General features: G+C 45.5%; 1 protein-coding gene across 3 annotated transcripts in view; it reads left to right on the top strand.

Annotated features, from left to right (window-relative positions):
- Nucleotides 1–16,359, top strand: part of FARP1 (FERM, ARH/RhoGEF and pleckstrin domain protein 1) — a 285,816-nt gene that overhangs the window by 220,847 nt on the left and 48,610 nt on the right. For all 3 annotated transcript variants that reach the window (XM_053563575.1, XM_053563573.1, XM_053563574.1), the window contains exons 9-13: nt 1,242–1,337; nt 3,042–3,205; nt 3,852–3,920; nt 6,497–6,572; nt 7,614–7,857. In XM_053563575.1, the coding sequence (XP_053419550.1) occupies nt 1,242–1,337; nt 3,042–3,205; nt 3,852–3,920; nt 6,497–6,572; nt 7,614–7,857 (649 nt within the window). The remainder of the gene's footprint in view (nt 1–1,241; nt 1,338–3,041; nt 3,206–3,851; nt 3,921–6,496; nt 6,573–7,613; nt 7,858–16,359) is intronic.

Below are 16,359 nucleotides of genomic sequence, written 5' to 3'. Positions count from 1 at the left end.
TGGCAACCCTTAACTGTTTCTAAAAATCATAAAGGAGGGAGAAGAAGTGCCTCCCACCAAATAGATTGGCTCTGACTGCCTTTGATACCATCTAAATGTGGAAGATAGAGGCTGGGCACCGTGGCTCCCACCTGTAATCCCAGCACTCAGTAGATTGCCTGAGCCAGAGCAAAACCCCTTCTCTAAAAAATAGCTGGGCATTGTGGCGGGTGCCTGTCATCCCAGCTACATGGGAGGCTAAGGCAAGAGGATCACTTGAGTCCAAGAATCTGAGGTTGCTATGAGCTGTGACATGACATCACTCTACCGAGGGTAACAAAGTGAGACTCTGTCTCCAAAATAAATAAATAAATAAATAAAATTAAAAATAAGTATGGAGAATCCCTGGGTCATTTAATCATGTATAATGGCTGTATCATGGCATTAATCTTCTTGCCAGAAACTATTGCTTTATTCTCACCACTTACAATAAATCAGCCTGGTGGTCAGGTGGGTGCAAGAGGATTTCTAATTTCAGTAGAGATAGGGCAGATGGGAATTGGGATCTGGAGGCCCCCCACACCCCACCAGGCTACCCGTGATGACAAGGACTTGTGTGTCCTGCCCTGTGCGCTGGCCTTGGAGACAGGTGGCAGGGCTCGCCTCTGGTCCTCTCTCTCTCTGGTGCTGTTAGAAGCTCAGTGGGCACAAAACCAAACCAATGTGGACAAAGAGGGCGCCAATTGCTAAGCTGCTGGGTACTAGCGGGAGCTGCTGATAGCTTAAAGCCCATGTTCATGATTCTTTCTACCACATTTCCTGTGTGATTTTGGACAAATTAAAATATATCCATGTTGCACTTCCCACATCTAGAAAATGAAGGCAGTAAGTCTGGCTGCCTGGGTTTTGTAGGATAAGGTTTGATCAGCTGAGGTCTGTTAAGCCCTAAGGACAGTACCTGGCGCTCCAAATGTGATGGCTGCTAATTACTGTGGTGGTTGTCATGGTTTTTATTTCTATTTATCTTCTTTTCACCCTTACCTTGACCAGCTCCTTCTCTCCCTGGAGGCAGACTAAGCTTGAATGCCAAACCACACAATTAGTGAGGAATAATGAATGACTGGAAACAGGTATCAGCGCGGGTCCTGGGAATTCTCTGCCGAAGGCATCTTCACTCTCTTCGCCAGCCTCTGCTCCCAACGTCCCTGAGCAGGTCACTTGTTACGCGTTTCCTGCTCAGCAGCTGCTGTCTTTCTCCTCAGGGTTTCACCAAGATCAATGCCTTCAACTGGGCCAAGGTGCGGAAGCTGAGCTTTAAGAGGAAGCGCTTTCTCATCAAGCTGCGTCCCGATGCCAATGTGAGTGGGGAGCGGGGGGAGGTCTGCACTCGGCAGGGCCACGCTACCCAGGTGCTTTCATAAGAACGAACACCGAGTGCCGAGTGGACAGTTGTATCCAGATGCTCAGTAACGCCGTCATCCTCAGTACACAGAGAGAGTATAAAGAGCCCCAGCTGTATACCAGGGAGAGGGTCACTTCCCTGTACAGATCCGGGCAGCTCCTTCCCAACAGACAACCTGAGCTGTGCTGTTGCTGAGCACCCAGCCTCTGGCCCCACCTGGAGACCCTGTTCAGCAGTGGCTATCACCCAGACATGGTCCCCAAGACTCCGATGGACCACATTCCCATGGGCTCACCAGGTCCTGCCCACCTGTTTCCCACAAAACCCCTAAAAACATGGTTCACACAGGGACTGGGATGGGGAAGGGAAGAGCAACATCATCTTTGTTGGGCAGAAATGGCCACAGAGAAGATGGACGGTATATCCCAGGAGTCTGTCCCCAACCAGAACAAAGAGTTCTTTTTCCTATGGAAAAAAGGATGCTAAGTGGCAATGCAGGCTTCCAGATTAGCTACAATATGGATTAAACGAGCTTTCCTGGTCTGACCTGGGGAGCGTATTGCCCTTATAATGCTAATGGTTTTTTATGGGAAAATCCATTTGCATTCCAGAAAGCTGCCGCGCAGATGAATGACAGCACACTCTGTCTGTGAGCTGGGTCTGCCTGAAACTGTGAGATTCCCCCAAATAGTTGTAGCTGCTAAGAATGTTAAGGATCGTGGTAACTTTTATTTATATGGTATGGCTACTTCAAATTAGGACCGTTCAGTGAAGAGGTAGAAAATTACCGTATCTCCTTTCCAGAATCAAAGGACATGAATTTTTTAGCCAAGAGTGATACTTTTGTGCTCCAGGAAAAAAAAAAAAAAATTCATTTCTTGTGTAGTTCCTCAGGCCACCTGGAGGCTTGAACTGTGTACTACCTTATAGGGAAACAACTTAAGACAAAACAAAAAGTCAATCTGGTGCGGTGGCTCACGCCTGTAATCCTAGCACTCTGGGAGACTGAGGCCGGTGGATGCCTGAGCTCACAAGTTCCAGACCAGTCTGAGCAAGAGCAAGACCCTGTCTTTACTAGAAATAGAAAAACTAGCCAGGCGTTGTGGTGGGCACCTGTAGTCCTAGCTACTTGGGGAGGCTGAGGCAAAAGGATCATTTGAGCCCAAGAGGCTGAGGTTGCTGTGAGCACTGATGCCATAGCACCCTGCCGAAGGTGACAAAGTGAGACTCCGTCTCAAAAAGAAAAAAAGACAGAAATCAAAGTTAATATGAAATGGGAGGAGGAAAACAAAGAAAAATTGTGTTTCAATTATTTTAAGGAGGCAAAAAAGGAATTTCGGTATCTAGATTTTTTTAAGAAGGAAATATAAGCCAAGTAAACATAATTTGTTTATGAATTCTGTCAAAAAATAATATTGCTTCTGCTGAACGTATACCACTGTTTTCTCTTAGTTCCTACGCAGTCTGTGGGTAGGAAAATGATGGAATAGTGACTATGTCTTGTCACTAGGAATAACTTTATTCTACTAAATCTTTGAATTTATAGTCATAGTAAAATAAAATACACCATTGAAATTTTAGTGGGCAGATGATTTTCCACCCACTTTCCCCTTATCTGTGGGTAATGGCAAAAACCCCAAAATTGCATCTTCCCTTTCAGAGCTCTTACCAGGACACCTTGGAATTCCTGATGGCCAGCCGGGATTTTTGCAAGTCCTTCTGGAAAATCTGCGTTGAACATCATGCCTTTTTTAGACTTTTTGAAGAGCCCAAACCAAAGCCCAAACCTGTTCTCTTTAGTCGAGGGTCATCATTCCGGTTCAGGTAAGGTTGCCACTTGGAGCCTGTCTGCCTTCCCTGCAGACGTTTTCCCTGCTCCTGTACAATACAGAGGTATTGTACAGTAACAATCCAGCAGGTAGGCAAGGTGGCCCCCAGGAGCTCTGGCTGACAGAGGCGTTTGCAGACCGCTGGACTGTCCCGCTGGGCTGTGTGAGCAGTCACAGAGTACCCCTAAGAGGACACTGTAACACGGACTAACGGTGTCTGACTAGCTCGGGTGTGGCTTCGTAGAGCAGTACGTGGGCTTGCCCGTCACTGGTTCCCCTTCCACTCCTCCTTCCTCAGATAACTCACGTATCTGCTGGGTGTCAGACGCTGCCGTCGGCACTCGCCAGCTGCCCCTGCCTTCCTGAAAGGTGGAGGCTCTCGGGATGGTCTCTTAACCACACACCACCACTAAGTGGGGTTAGGTAATCGGACATTTTTTCTCTCTACGTAAGGAAAACATCAGGAAAGTGAACACACAAACCCAGGTTCTCACAGGGTCGCTACTAGCCCTGGTCAGCTGAGGAAACCCATATGCCTCCCACGTAGGGAAAGCGGGGAAGGGGAGCTGGTGCCGTGCCTAGGAGTGTAGATGAGAACTCCTGGGGTCTCTCCCCCTTTCTTCTCGTGGTCTTCGTTTCAGTGGTCGGACCCAGAAGCAGGTTCTTGACTATGTTAAGGAAGGAGGACATAAGAAGGTGCAGTTCGAAAGGTAAGAGAAGCTTCCCTGCTGTTGCCCGTGCGAGGAGGCCCCTCATCTCCAGTAAAGGCTCATTACTGCCAAATGTTTCTTCACCCAGGCTTGGCGTCCAGTGACTGTAAGTTACAACATCACCATCAGCCTCAGCGAGTTCAATGTTAGACAGGAACGTTTTGGGGTGTGTCTGCGTAAGTAAGATGAGGAAGGCCGCGTGTGATGGCTCACTGGAGCTCAGGAGTTCGAGACCAGCCTAAGCAAGAGGGAGACCCCCGTCTCTATTAAAAATAGAAAAAAACACTAGCTGGGAGTTGTGGTAGATGCCTGTAGTCCCAGCTACTCAGGAGGCTAAGCAGGAGGATCACTTGAGTGAGTCCAGGAGTTTGAGATTGCTGTGAGCTATGACACTACAGCACTCTAGTGAGGGTGGCAGAATGACACTATCTAAAAATAAAAATAAATAAATAAAATTGTAAAAAGAGTAAGATGAGATACAGTGAGGTGGCTGGCAGAGGGCAAGAGAGCGGAGAGATTACAGTGGGAGTAACACACTGTACAGTGGTCTCATGGATGAGTCCTTTAGTATTTTGAGATTTGGGTCAAAAGTATTTATGTAGACTTTTGGGCAGAAACAGGATGTATTGCTGCTGTGCTTGTCGTTGGCAAACCTTATAGCCCTTAGTACGTGTCAGGAGACGTTTTAAGTGCTGGGCCTGTATTAGCCAATCCGGTCTTCATAGCAGCTCGTGATTTCTGATGTCCTTCTGTTCCTTTTGGGAAGGTGGAGACACTAAAGTTCTTGTAGGTTAAGTGAGGTCTCAGGGCAGGTAAATGGCCCAGCCAGCCGGCTCCAGGGCCCAGCACTCTTCGGCACTGCTGTGTCCCCAGAGCAGAGCAGCAGAACCCCGCCCGAGGCCACAGCGAGGTGCAGAGAACACAGAGAGGGACCCGAGGCACTAGTTGGTGCGTGTGGGGTTTTAAAAGACTTTTTCTTTTTTCACGTGCACACATTCAAAATTTACAATTTTTAAAGTATTGAGAAGACAGCAAATGACCCATATCCTTACTAGTTAGAATTAATAACAAGTAATGTTTCAACATGTTTACTTCTTCTGTTTGTAGCTGTGGTTACAGATGTGGCTAAACCCCCTCGAGCCAGTGGCCTTCACTGGTCCCCTTCACCCCTCGTCAGAGTTAGGCTCCTTTCTGTGTGCAGCTCACACATCCCCAGAGTGTAGATTTGTGCTCTGGGTGTGTGCTTTCTGTTCACTGAAGAACTCTCAGACTGTTTATAATTCTGCATCTTTTTTTAACCCTACCCTATTTTTTTGAGATATCTTTTAAATGCCCTGTAATATTTTAAAGGTGCTACATTTTATTTATCTGATTCCCTATTTGATAAACATTCTGGTCATGTCAGTGTTTTATTTGGATTTTGCCAAAACCAACCTGCTGCTGTGGCTTTTTTGTTTACAACTCCGGGTACCAGTCTCTGGCCATTTCTCATCCCAGCTCCAGAAATGAAACGTTCACAAGGTTTTCTGCTGCCTATCTGGGATAAACCCCTTCCTTCTCTTTAACACTTAACAATTAGTACCTGAGGACTATCTAAGAAGTGGCCAGTTCTTTGATTCAGAATGCTCTTGAGCTTTTTTGTGTTAATTGGAGGTATTTTGAAGAAAAGCAGGTTGAAACTTGGAATATAATCACTGTATACTTACAGAGACTCACACAACTTCATGAGTTTCAGGACCTGAAAGGTTTCTAATGATTATTCCATGTGGCAAGGGGAGAAAGGGACGAGACAAGACATGGGTGGGTGGCATTAAAGTCACTTCCGTTCACTGTTGAATCTGTGTATGATGCAGAGGGCAGGCCTCTCCCTCACTCTGATAGAGTTAGCCAATTAGTGGTAATCACCTCTGTTATAGAAAAGAATAACCCAAGTACCGGAATAGATTCCATTCTGTTAGATGGTAGCTTGCAGTTCGGAGGGTGTGAAGGCCCAGCCAGCTTCTTCCTCTGGGACCCCTCTCATGACCAGAAAGGCAATGCTCAGCTAGAACAAGGGGCTTCTGAGAATTTTTTCAAATTAATAACCCCTGAATTGTACAAGTGTTATAAGAGGATGACTATGTGTTTGTTTTCAGGTAGTCTATATTTATTTTTAGTCTCACTCTGCTGCCCAGGCCAGAGTACATAGCCCGATCAATCATCACTCCCTGCAGCCTCCAATTCCTGAGCTTACGTGATCCTCCCACCTCAGCCTTTCAAGTAGCTGGGAATACAGGTGCATGCCACCATGCCTGGCTAACTTCTCATTTTTTTGTAGGATCAGGGTCTCTCTGTGTTGCTCAGCTGGTCTTGAACTCCAGGGCTCAAGTGATCCTCCTGCTTCAGCCTCCAAAGTGCTGGAATTACAGGCAGGAGCCATTGTGCCCAAGCCCGGGCAGCGTGTGTGACGGCAACTTGGGGCACCTTCATTATGGAGGAAGGACCTAACACATCAAACCAAAGGACCTTTTGTTTTGTTTAAAAGAAAAAAAAAAAAACTTCACCTTCATTTAGCTCTTTTGTGTGGTTTCTTCCAGAAAACACAGCAAAATTCATTCTATCAGGAGCCTTGCAACCCAGCCCACAGAACTGAATTCAGAAGTGCCAAAACAGGTCAGTGCTGGGCATTAGTGCTGTGCCTGCTTTTCTCCAGGCTCCTCTATACTGTGCTTTCTGGTTCCTCCCGCCTTATCTGGGGGGATTTCATAGAGTGGTTGTATACCTTGGCCTTGGTGGCTACACAGAGCTCTGTGCTTGTGCGCTCAGCCTGGGCCCAGGGGCCCAGGAGTGTGTCCAGTCTCCAGCTGACTCCTGATCTTCCATTCTGTGCTTCGTGCCACGGAGAACTCAGCTTGCAGTGGGTCCATCCTTGAGAACCAGGAGAGTGAGCGCTCAGCCCCCTAGCTAAACAGGTCCACTCGTGTGTGGGGGGTGGGGGACCTGCGTCAACTGCTGGGCGTAGTAGCTCCTGCTTGGTGCCGAGGTCAGAAGCCTTCGCTGGCACCGAACAGGGCAGTGAGTTCCCAGGGCTTGTGTTACAGGGCACTGACCACAGCTGGCAACAAGAGGCTTTATCACTCCTGCTCTGAGGGTGACGAGAGCTCGTTTTCTCCGGAGCTGTCCCTGGGTCAGTTTTCAGGGTTTTCTCTAAAAGAGAATGAGAACCTTGTTGGGGGAGAACATGAAGGCAGTGTCATCGTGTGAATCCAAAAAGGGCCCTTCTCCTGCTGGGCTGCCCTAAGAAGTTTTTTGTTGTTTTTCTGAAGGCAATTGCACCTTGCCTTCAGGGGTCCTGGTGTGTTTTCCTTCTGTGCCTAGGGAAGGGAAGGGCTGTAACTTTGGAAACCCAATATGAGACTCTGGGTCCTAGAAAGCAGAGTTAGAGGCTAACTTGTGTGGCCGGGGATCAGTGTTGTCAACTTCCACACCCCAAAAGAACCCTCTGGATCACAGCCAAATGTGCCTCTTTGAGTGCTGGCTTATTGTCAGAGTTCTGTGATCCGACCCTGGGGAGGGCAGCCTTCAGCTGGCAGTCATTTCAGCCGCTTGGAGCTTAAGATGCTGTTAACCAGCCTCTGACCTGTCTCTGTTTTTTGGCTCTGACGTAACAGCCTCCCTCTCCCCTTCATCTTTGTCTCACCCCTCCCCGCCCAGTCTCCACAGAGCGCCAGTCTTAGGTTTGGAGAAGGGGCCGAATCTCCAGGTGGCCAGAGCTGCCAGCAAGGAAAGGAACTGAACATTTCTGAGTCGGGGCCGCATCACAGCCCCACTCTGAAGAAGAGCCCCGCGGGTGACAAACAGGCGGACGGAGCCGTCACGGTGCCGGCAGAGGAAGAGGAGGAGGCCGCTCAGGACAGGAGCCAGCAGAGTAAACCGCAGCCCCTGCAGCCAGGCACAGGTCCAGCATCCCGGGCTGCTAGGGGCAGCAGCACTTCCATCCCTTTCATTGACTGCAGTGACGTAGATAGCGAATATGACCTGCTCAGAGAGCAGGCGTCCCAGTCTCGGTCCCAAACAAATGACAATTATGAGGGTGATTTGACCAGTGGTGTTTATCTGCTCTCCAGGGAGGAGAGGTGCATAGAGGCTAAGCGTAGGGCTTCTCCTCACTCTGCAAAGTCCTCCCGGCCTCCTTCCAGAGAATTCCTTGATGATGATTCAGCAGACATAACCTTTGATATGAGCGGGAGCCCTAGACTCCCAAGACATAGCTCTCTGATAGATGAAATGTTCAGGGCCTCAGCTGGCCACAGCCTCCTGGCCACCCCATTATCCCCCAGCAGCAGAAGTTCAAGTCCAAATATGAGTTGGGACAGAACTGGGTCTCAAGGCTATATTTCCGAAAATGGACATGACCATAAGGAGAGGGGTATGGGGGAAGATGCTCTACCGAGCCAGGGTCTTCCTTACGAAAACTGCTCCCCCATCTTGCAAAGGCCCTACTTACGGAGTCTTCCTAGATACAATGAGTCAGAGACAGATCCACTCATCCTGAGCCAGGTAGCAGCAACCCCAGAGGCCATTGATAGGCTAGATGGCCTCAGAAGGGACGTGGCTGCTTCTCAAGGCAGAACGCTGGCTAACGGCACCCCTCTCTTGGGCACCCCCACAAAGATCTCCGCCGCACAGTCCATGTATGGCAGTGGCATGGCAGACCAGCTGGCCCCGCTGCAGATGACCGAAGGCTCCACCAGCAGTGGGACCGAGTCCAGTGACTCAGACTCCGAAATGGTGGGCCCCAGGCACCAGCCCCTCGTGTTTAGAAACCCCGCCGTGCTGAGCTCCCCTGCACTAGTGAGAAGTCAGGTTTCCTTGCATGGCCTGCGTTTGAGTGAGGGGCCCGAGGAGGATGAGTGAGGAGGCAGGTCTTCAGCTGGGAGCAGCCTGGGGTCATAAGTCCAGAGTTTCAATTGAGATGATCTGTCTTAGTGATTCATTGTTAGTCAACATTTGTCAGAGGAAATTTTGGACAGGTACCTGTTTGCATAGAGTCCGGCTGACTTGCAAAATCTTTAAGGAAAACAAAACTTTACATAAGCATCTTGCTTTCCAGAAAAGGTGGTTGCCAGGAGCTTGTTCATTTTTTTGATTGAAGGCTAGGAAGAAACACTTTATTATGAATCTGATGCTGTGCAGAGTGTTACATGCACGTGGCAGTTTTCTGTGTATGTTTAATTATTGGTTGAGTGTGTGAACTGAGGTATCGCTGAGATCACAGGAAAGGGGGTGGTTTCCCTTTCCCCCTTCCTTAAAGGGAAAGCTGCTGTTCTGTGCCTCATAAAGAGGAGTTGACAAAATTTAAGGCCAAATGTAAATTAATGGCTAGTTTAGATTGTGGTGGTGAAATCTTAGTTAAGAATAATGAATGTCTTAGTGGGAGGTGTTGGGGAGTATTGCTGCTTTTCCAGGCTTTATGTGAACTATTAGAAAGGTCATCAGACCCTTGTGAGCTCCGATTATCTTGGGATTGCTGGTTTGGTTTGGGTTTGCATTGGTGGAAATAATCACACTGTTAGTTGTGTTTTAAGAAGTCATAGTTCTACCTCTCAGAATCTCCTGATGAAATACAGAGATGCTATTGAGTGGGTCTGCAGGGAAAAGCAACGGCTCACAATAGGCACCGTTGTCACCAGTAGGTGAGCAAGGTAAATGTCTGCTTTTGAATCACACAGTGAAGAATGACCATCCTCCAGTGTCACTGCCCTTGGTTGGTTCACATGCACATACTTACCACTCACGCGCTTACCACTCCCGCGCTTGGAAACGGTGACACTAGGAAACGTTTCTCTGAGCAGAAAAAAGAAAGTTGTAAGTAGCGAGAGGTTTGACTTCTTTTAAATCTTGCCCACTGATGTCAGGGCCTTTAGCCAGCATTCCTGCATTTTAGATCAAAGAGCCTGGTTTTAACTTGCATCGTTTCTCTGCCTTAGTCGCACGTTGGAATAACTAGAGACATTTTAAACATTACAGATTTTGATCTGATTGGTCATAAGTGCCAGTTGGGTCCTCCTAGCTGGTTCTACGAGGCACCCCTGGGTCACTTTCCAAACAGACTTCCTTGCCTTCTAGAATCTAGTGAAATATGGTGAAATATTAGCTAAATTTTTGCCTTGCTTGAAGAGTACGGAAAGCATCACAGAGGAAATGCTTTTTCTTAATGCCTATTGTTGATACTTTATGGTTTTAGGTACTATTTTTAAAAAAGATAAATTGTAGTATAAAATTTTTAGATCCTAAGTTAACTATAAAGTTATTAAAAAGAGTTGCAATGAAGACATCCCCCTGCCGTGTGCTGTGCTGGTGGCCTTCCTGCCCTCATCGCAAGACTTTATCATGACGGAGGAGCTGAGTGTGTTTAGGAAACGGGGCGGGAGTTGGCAACAGTCTGTACAACATAGATGCAGTCACCCTGGGGTTCCCATTTGACTCTCTGTCCACACGAAAGATGAGAAGTCGGCTTTAAAGGTTCTGAAAGTTTAATCCATTTTTATACAGACTTCTTTTGTTTAATTTTCCTAATCATTTGCTTCAGTGCATGATTGAATCAAACCGAATGTTGGATAGTTTGAAAGTTATTCATTGAAGTAGTCTGTTTACATGTTGATTGAGATTTATATATTTAACAGAATCACAGACTTTTAAAACTAGAAGGGCCGTTAGAGATTATCCAGGCACCTTCATTTTCTGGGTGAGAAAACTTGTCCTGATGAAGTTAAGTGACTTTTCATTCTGATACAGATACTTACTGCGTGATGAAGCTGAAACTATGTCCTTGTCCAGATTTCACCTTTTTAGTCTCTGTAATATCTTGGTGCAATAGGACCTTTTTTGATTCAGTATTTTAATTTTGGAAAGTCTTGTATGGATTAATAATTAAAATCAGATGTGGAGACTAGAGATTTCATAGACCTTGCTTAGACAATTACAGGCCATAATCGGTGGGGGAGAACCACTACTTTTTATATCGTGGAGTTTTGCCGTTATAACACATGTTTGCATATTCTGTTTGGACCTAGAAAAAGGTGTCAGTCGACTATATGAAGGTTTAATCAAGTATGAGTTAAGCAGAGTCAAGTTTGAAATCCTGTGGTTTATTTGTGAAAGTGGTTAATCGAATGAATTTTCTTTTTACCTCCAATTATATAGCAATCTGTAGTGACATACAAATGAGCCATAGGTACTAACCCACCAGCATGTCATATGAGTCACCAAATATAAGCCTCCAAAGCAAATCATGTTCCAGTAGGTACTTTCTTTTGCTTTTTTATCCGGAAGTGATTTTATCTAAATCGTTTTAAAACTCAGTTGATCAATGGTGGCATACTCAGTTCTGTATTAACAAGATTTTCCATTTTCAAGAGTTGCTTGCAGAGTTTTTCTCTCATGGGTTCTACACCAGCCAAGCAACTTGATTTCTGCTTATTGGCCAATCTTTATGAGAGCAGCAAACCTGATGTAGTTAATGGTTTTTAAAGCAGGTCCAGTGTGTTCAAAGGCCACATAGGCTGATGTGTTGAGAATATTCTCTACTTGCCTCTAAGGGACTTGTCCTGTTCTAATAAAGATTCTCTAATGTGAGTCCCGAAGTGAAGTTAAGCATTCCCTGAGCCTGGTCGAGCAGGTTGGCTGTGATAACGTAGTCTCGCCTCTGTCATTACACAGCTCAGGAGAAACGAACAGATTCTACCATCTTACCCCCAGGCCCTCTGACTTGTGGGAGACTCGTCCCCACGTCATTATAGCCCTGCACGGTCTCACCGTGTGGCTTAAGATGGGCACACCTGTACATGAAGTTGAACTAAGAAGGCCAAGGATGGGGGGAGAGTGATGAATAGGTAGCAGAGATTAGAGACTGGTGAATTCCTTCAAGAAATCCAGGCCTCTGGGCTCTCAGATACCAGCCTGTGTAAGACAGACTCTTTGTAAACTCATTTTAAAACCACTCTCAGCTGCTCCGGGGCCTCCTTGCATTGATATCTTCTGTTGGACATTATTTTAAAATATGTCAATTGTAGGCCCCTTTGTGGTTGCTGTTGCTGCTAATAAAGATGCAAGAAATTCTTGTAGCATGAAGAAATGCATTTAATGAGTTCCAGAACTTAAAATGAATTGCTTCGGTCCCCTTAATAGTCATCTGTATGCCGTTGATGCTATTTTATTAGACAGGCGTTTAATTAGAGGAAGTCTGCGGGCCGGATTCTTTCCTACATGTGTGATTCATATTTGGAAATTTCTCACAGGTTTATCTCACCAAATTGTGCTGCGTGGCCTGCACTTAACATGTGAATTATCCTGATTTTATTCTCAAGAACTTCTTTGAAGATTCAAACCAAGCAATACTGAAAAAGCTAGGCCTGAAAAACTCTAAACTGTAGCATGAGCCTCTCGAAATTTCCACCAAGTGTACAAAATTCAGTCTGACCTGACTCTGTATCAGAAACTTGACTTTTAGATTAGCCCTGCACATCATTTGATTGTGTTCTCAAGCAATTTCTAAAGGAAGACGTATATTTAAATATTAAACTGTCATTTTAAATGTTGTGCAGACTGTTGTCAGTGTACATACAGCTCCTTTTTCTTATCAATAATTGGTGTTCATGTGCTTTTAATCAACTTCTTCCCACTTAAGATACTATTTCAGATTTCAGTACAGAAGGAATTTGGTGGAACTCTAGCCATCTGCAAGTGATTGGGTTCCAGGTAGACACAGCCTTAAATTAAGAAACCTGGGGCTTTCAGATTTATTTTGAATTTTCATTTTGAATTTATTTGCTTCTATCTCAATCTCTTCTCTTAGAGGGCCCTTATTCTAATTACTTGGAACCTTCACTCTGAGAGTTCATTCCCCAGAATGGCTCTCTGCCCTTGTGGTGTACAAACATTTCTCCTCTGGTGGTCATGAGCTTAGTTATCTTAAGGCTAGCCTTCACCAAACTTCATGTTATGAATCTTATTCTGTTGCTGCTGAATCCAACTGTAAAAGAGTCTTTCTAGGCAATCCCTGTAACAGAGCAAGTTGCTTTGAACCTTAAAGAGGTGAACATTTCAAAATAACTCATTGCTGGTAGCTCTGTGCTGAGTTTCATACTGAGCCAGGGTAGCAGAGTTTTTCATAACCCTGTAAGAACCCATGGAAGGGTAGGTAGTGTTGAAGGAGCTTCTGAAGAAATTTACTCTGGTGACATTAAAGAATTTACTGGTGCTGGGTTGTTGGGTTTTTTTTTTTTTTCTCTTGTTAGTTTAATTCCATCTGTTTTTGCTTAATTGAGTGAAACTTAATATAGGGAAACAGGGTCTCTAGAGAACATATGTGCATACCTCTAACACCAGTTGCTGGGATTTAAAATGAAGCCATGACTTTTACACCAAGATTAGCATGCCACTTAATAGAGCAATTTGCTTTTTATTAAAAAAAATAATAATAACAAAAAGAAAGAAAAACTTCATGATGATTTGACTTGGAGTTGTGAACATCAAAGATCAAAAGTGGCCTGACTGCTACCTATTTGGGTACTTACTTGACAAGGTCTGCTTGTCATCTCTTTGAGTAACCTCGAGAGATTTCTGAGCGTTCCCCAATGAGCAAAGGCTACAAAGGCTGATTTGTATGCCATGTATGTATTTAAGAGGAGGGTGGTGGAATTGTGTTTTGGAGAAAGGTCTTGCTTCATAAAATAGCACATCACTCCAAAGTAAACCACAGACAGAACCTGTAGCACAAGGAAAATTTTTTTTCTAGTAAAAGTAATTAATCATCCTGGTAGAAGCTGGAGAAGAATTAGAAAATCATTTTTTCCTGAAAGCTGCAAAAATTGAATAGACTCCAAATTACTGGGAGTGATTTCAGTGTGGATTGGCCACGTGATATGGACATCATGGTATCAGCTGGAAACGGAGCCCTCAGCCTCCTCTTGGCCTCTGACATTTGGTTGTAACTTGGAGAAGCAGCTCATCTGCTTCCTGTGAGCTCTGGATCATGTTACTACAATTTGTCTTGGGGTGGCTTTCTGCTTAAAAGTGAGGAGGATCACAAATCAACTATTGACATAGGATATCCAATCTACAGGAGTCCTTTTGAGCCAGCCCAAAGGTCAGCTCTGCAAGGCTAGGGCTGCTCCTGTGGTCATGGAAAACGGTGCTGCAAGAGGCTGTAGCCTGCTGCTGGGGCCAGGCGTAGCGATTTCAGAATATTGAGAAGTAGTTAGAAATCACTACAAAATGCAAAAGCACACGAACCAGGGGAGAGGGGCACGGGGTGAGGGTGGGGGTTATGTAGTAAAAAGCACTGAACAGCAATGAGCTCTGCTTTGGGGTGGGAGGTGCAGCTGGCAGGTTGAGGAGTGAGTTTGCTTTGTTGTGAATCTGGATGTCAGCTGGCCTTGAGTGGGAAACAATAGAAGGGGCACTTAGGAGCCTGCAGTGGTGTGGTGACTGGTCTCTGATTACCCACAGATGACCTCTCCTGACTCATGAAACCAAGCTAACAACTCCTTTTTCCTGGGCCTCAAAGTTCTTTTGTAAGAAGTAAAGCCTTTATCCCTCTGCCTGCCAGAGCGTTAGAGAAAGACCAGAGACAGGTCTTAGATACGAACGCACTCTAACCGCTCTCTTTAGAAGCACCTGGGATGGCTGATGAGTTAATCCCCTTCTCTTTCCCCCTTTCTGCCTTGGAAAGTTGTCATGAAAACCTGACTAACCAAAGCTCACAAGCTTGGCCTATATTATTAATCCAATTCCGTTCTTTTCTCTCTGTGCGTGTATTTAATACTCTAGATAATGTTCTATTAAAAAATTTCTAATACACTGAATTCATTTTAAAAGAGAAAAGGCTGGGGACTTCATTCTCATTTTTGTCATTTGTTTAATGAATCTGAGAGAACATGTTTCTGTTGTTCCATTGTATGCGGTGTTTTGTCAGCATGTACCTATCTAGAAGGAAAAGCTTTGTTTTCAATGTTCTGTCTTTATCCTCAAAGCATGGTATATCTTCTGTTCCCTGCATTGTTGGAGCACTGTCTGATGTCTTTTTTTTTTTTTTTTTAACACTGCTGAATACCAATTTGTACTTGGAATACCTGTCACCCCTATGATACAGTGATCCTGTTATTACAACTAAACGCTTTCACGAGGAAACGTCCTAGCTGGTCACCCTGAGTGGTGCCATATCTCACTAAGGTGGGATAGTGAATAGAAGACTTTGCTTTTCTGATGTCACAGTTTGAACAGTGTGGGGAGAGGGGGCGGGGGGATCTTAGAAGCAAGCGGGATCGCTGTAGCTGGGGGGAGAGGTCTCATTGAAACAGAGAGCATCTGTGATAGTAGCTTGCAGGGGGGAGCCCAGACAGCACCACCAAGGGATTTGCTGTCATATTTCCAATGGGAACATCCATTTAAATGTGGATCAAAACCTTTACATAGAACATACCTAGAAAAGAACAGAGCTGTGGGTTCGTTTTGTGGGTAGGGCCACCAGGAGGGTGGGGGGATGTAGAGAAAGCCTCACTTGTCAGCCTCTCACGGCCAACAATCTGGTTTTCATTCTGATGGGCACCCTAAATGCCGGCTCTCACAGATACTGTCTGATTTCACCTTCTCTCCACTGCAGAAGAGTGCAGTACCTCAATAAAGCATGGATTTATACCACTGGGAAGATTGCTGGCTTCTCCAATAACAGTGAGCTTGGTGATGCTTTTACGCATGGAAGGCCAAACTCATGTCACAGTGTATGCACAGTATTAATATCTCGTTAACCCAAACTGAAGAGGCTTTCACTTGTCCTAACAGGTATCTTGCTGTAAAACCTGTCAATTGTAACTGTTCTTTCCCTCTGATGGCGGAAGCTTTGTCCTGAGTACAAGATGGTATTTTTCATTGGTACGGAGCACCACGTTCCTCCACCCTAACACTGCTGCCCTCCCCACCATCACCACCATGTTCAAACAGGGTAGCGTCTCCTTTAACTCCTCCCCACGAGTAAGAACACGCCAGTGCCTTCACTCCCATTTTTCCATTAGTGCATTTCTCTCTTTATTTCTCTGCAAGTTGCATCACTGCTGCTTTTCTGAATTGCTCGATCATGAACCGCAAAGTCAATGCTTAGCTGCTTATTAAAACTTTTCTTAAAGGAACTGGGTGTAAGAAGCACATACACGTTGCCCTCCACAACCTAAGGTATCAAGAAGAGGGCACCACCACTAATAACTGGTAATCCTATAAGCAGCTTTTTCTAGTGGAACCTTATAATTTCAATAAAATACTGCCAGCTTTTTACTCGACTTCCAATGAGGGGGGACCCAGCTTAGACATGAGACTATAGTAAGTCCTGCCTGTTCAGGAGACTACCTGTTAGGCGGCATAATGCTGCTGGGTTTTTTTGATAACTGACTTTCAAATGTAGGTG

This window comes from Nycticebus coucang, chromosome 15, assembly GCF_027406575.1.
Source record: "Nycticebus coucang isolate mNycCou1 chromosome 15, mNycCou1.pri, whole genome shotgun sequence".
NCBI lineage: Eukaryota > Metazoa > Chordata > Mammalia > Primates > Lorisidae > Nycticebus > Nycticebus coucang.
Note: the sequence above shows the minus strand (reverse complement) of the source record. Positions and strands in the feature narration are given on the sequence as shown.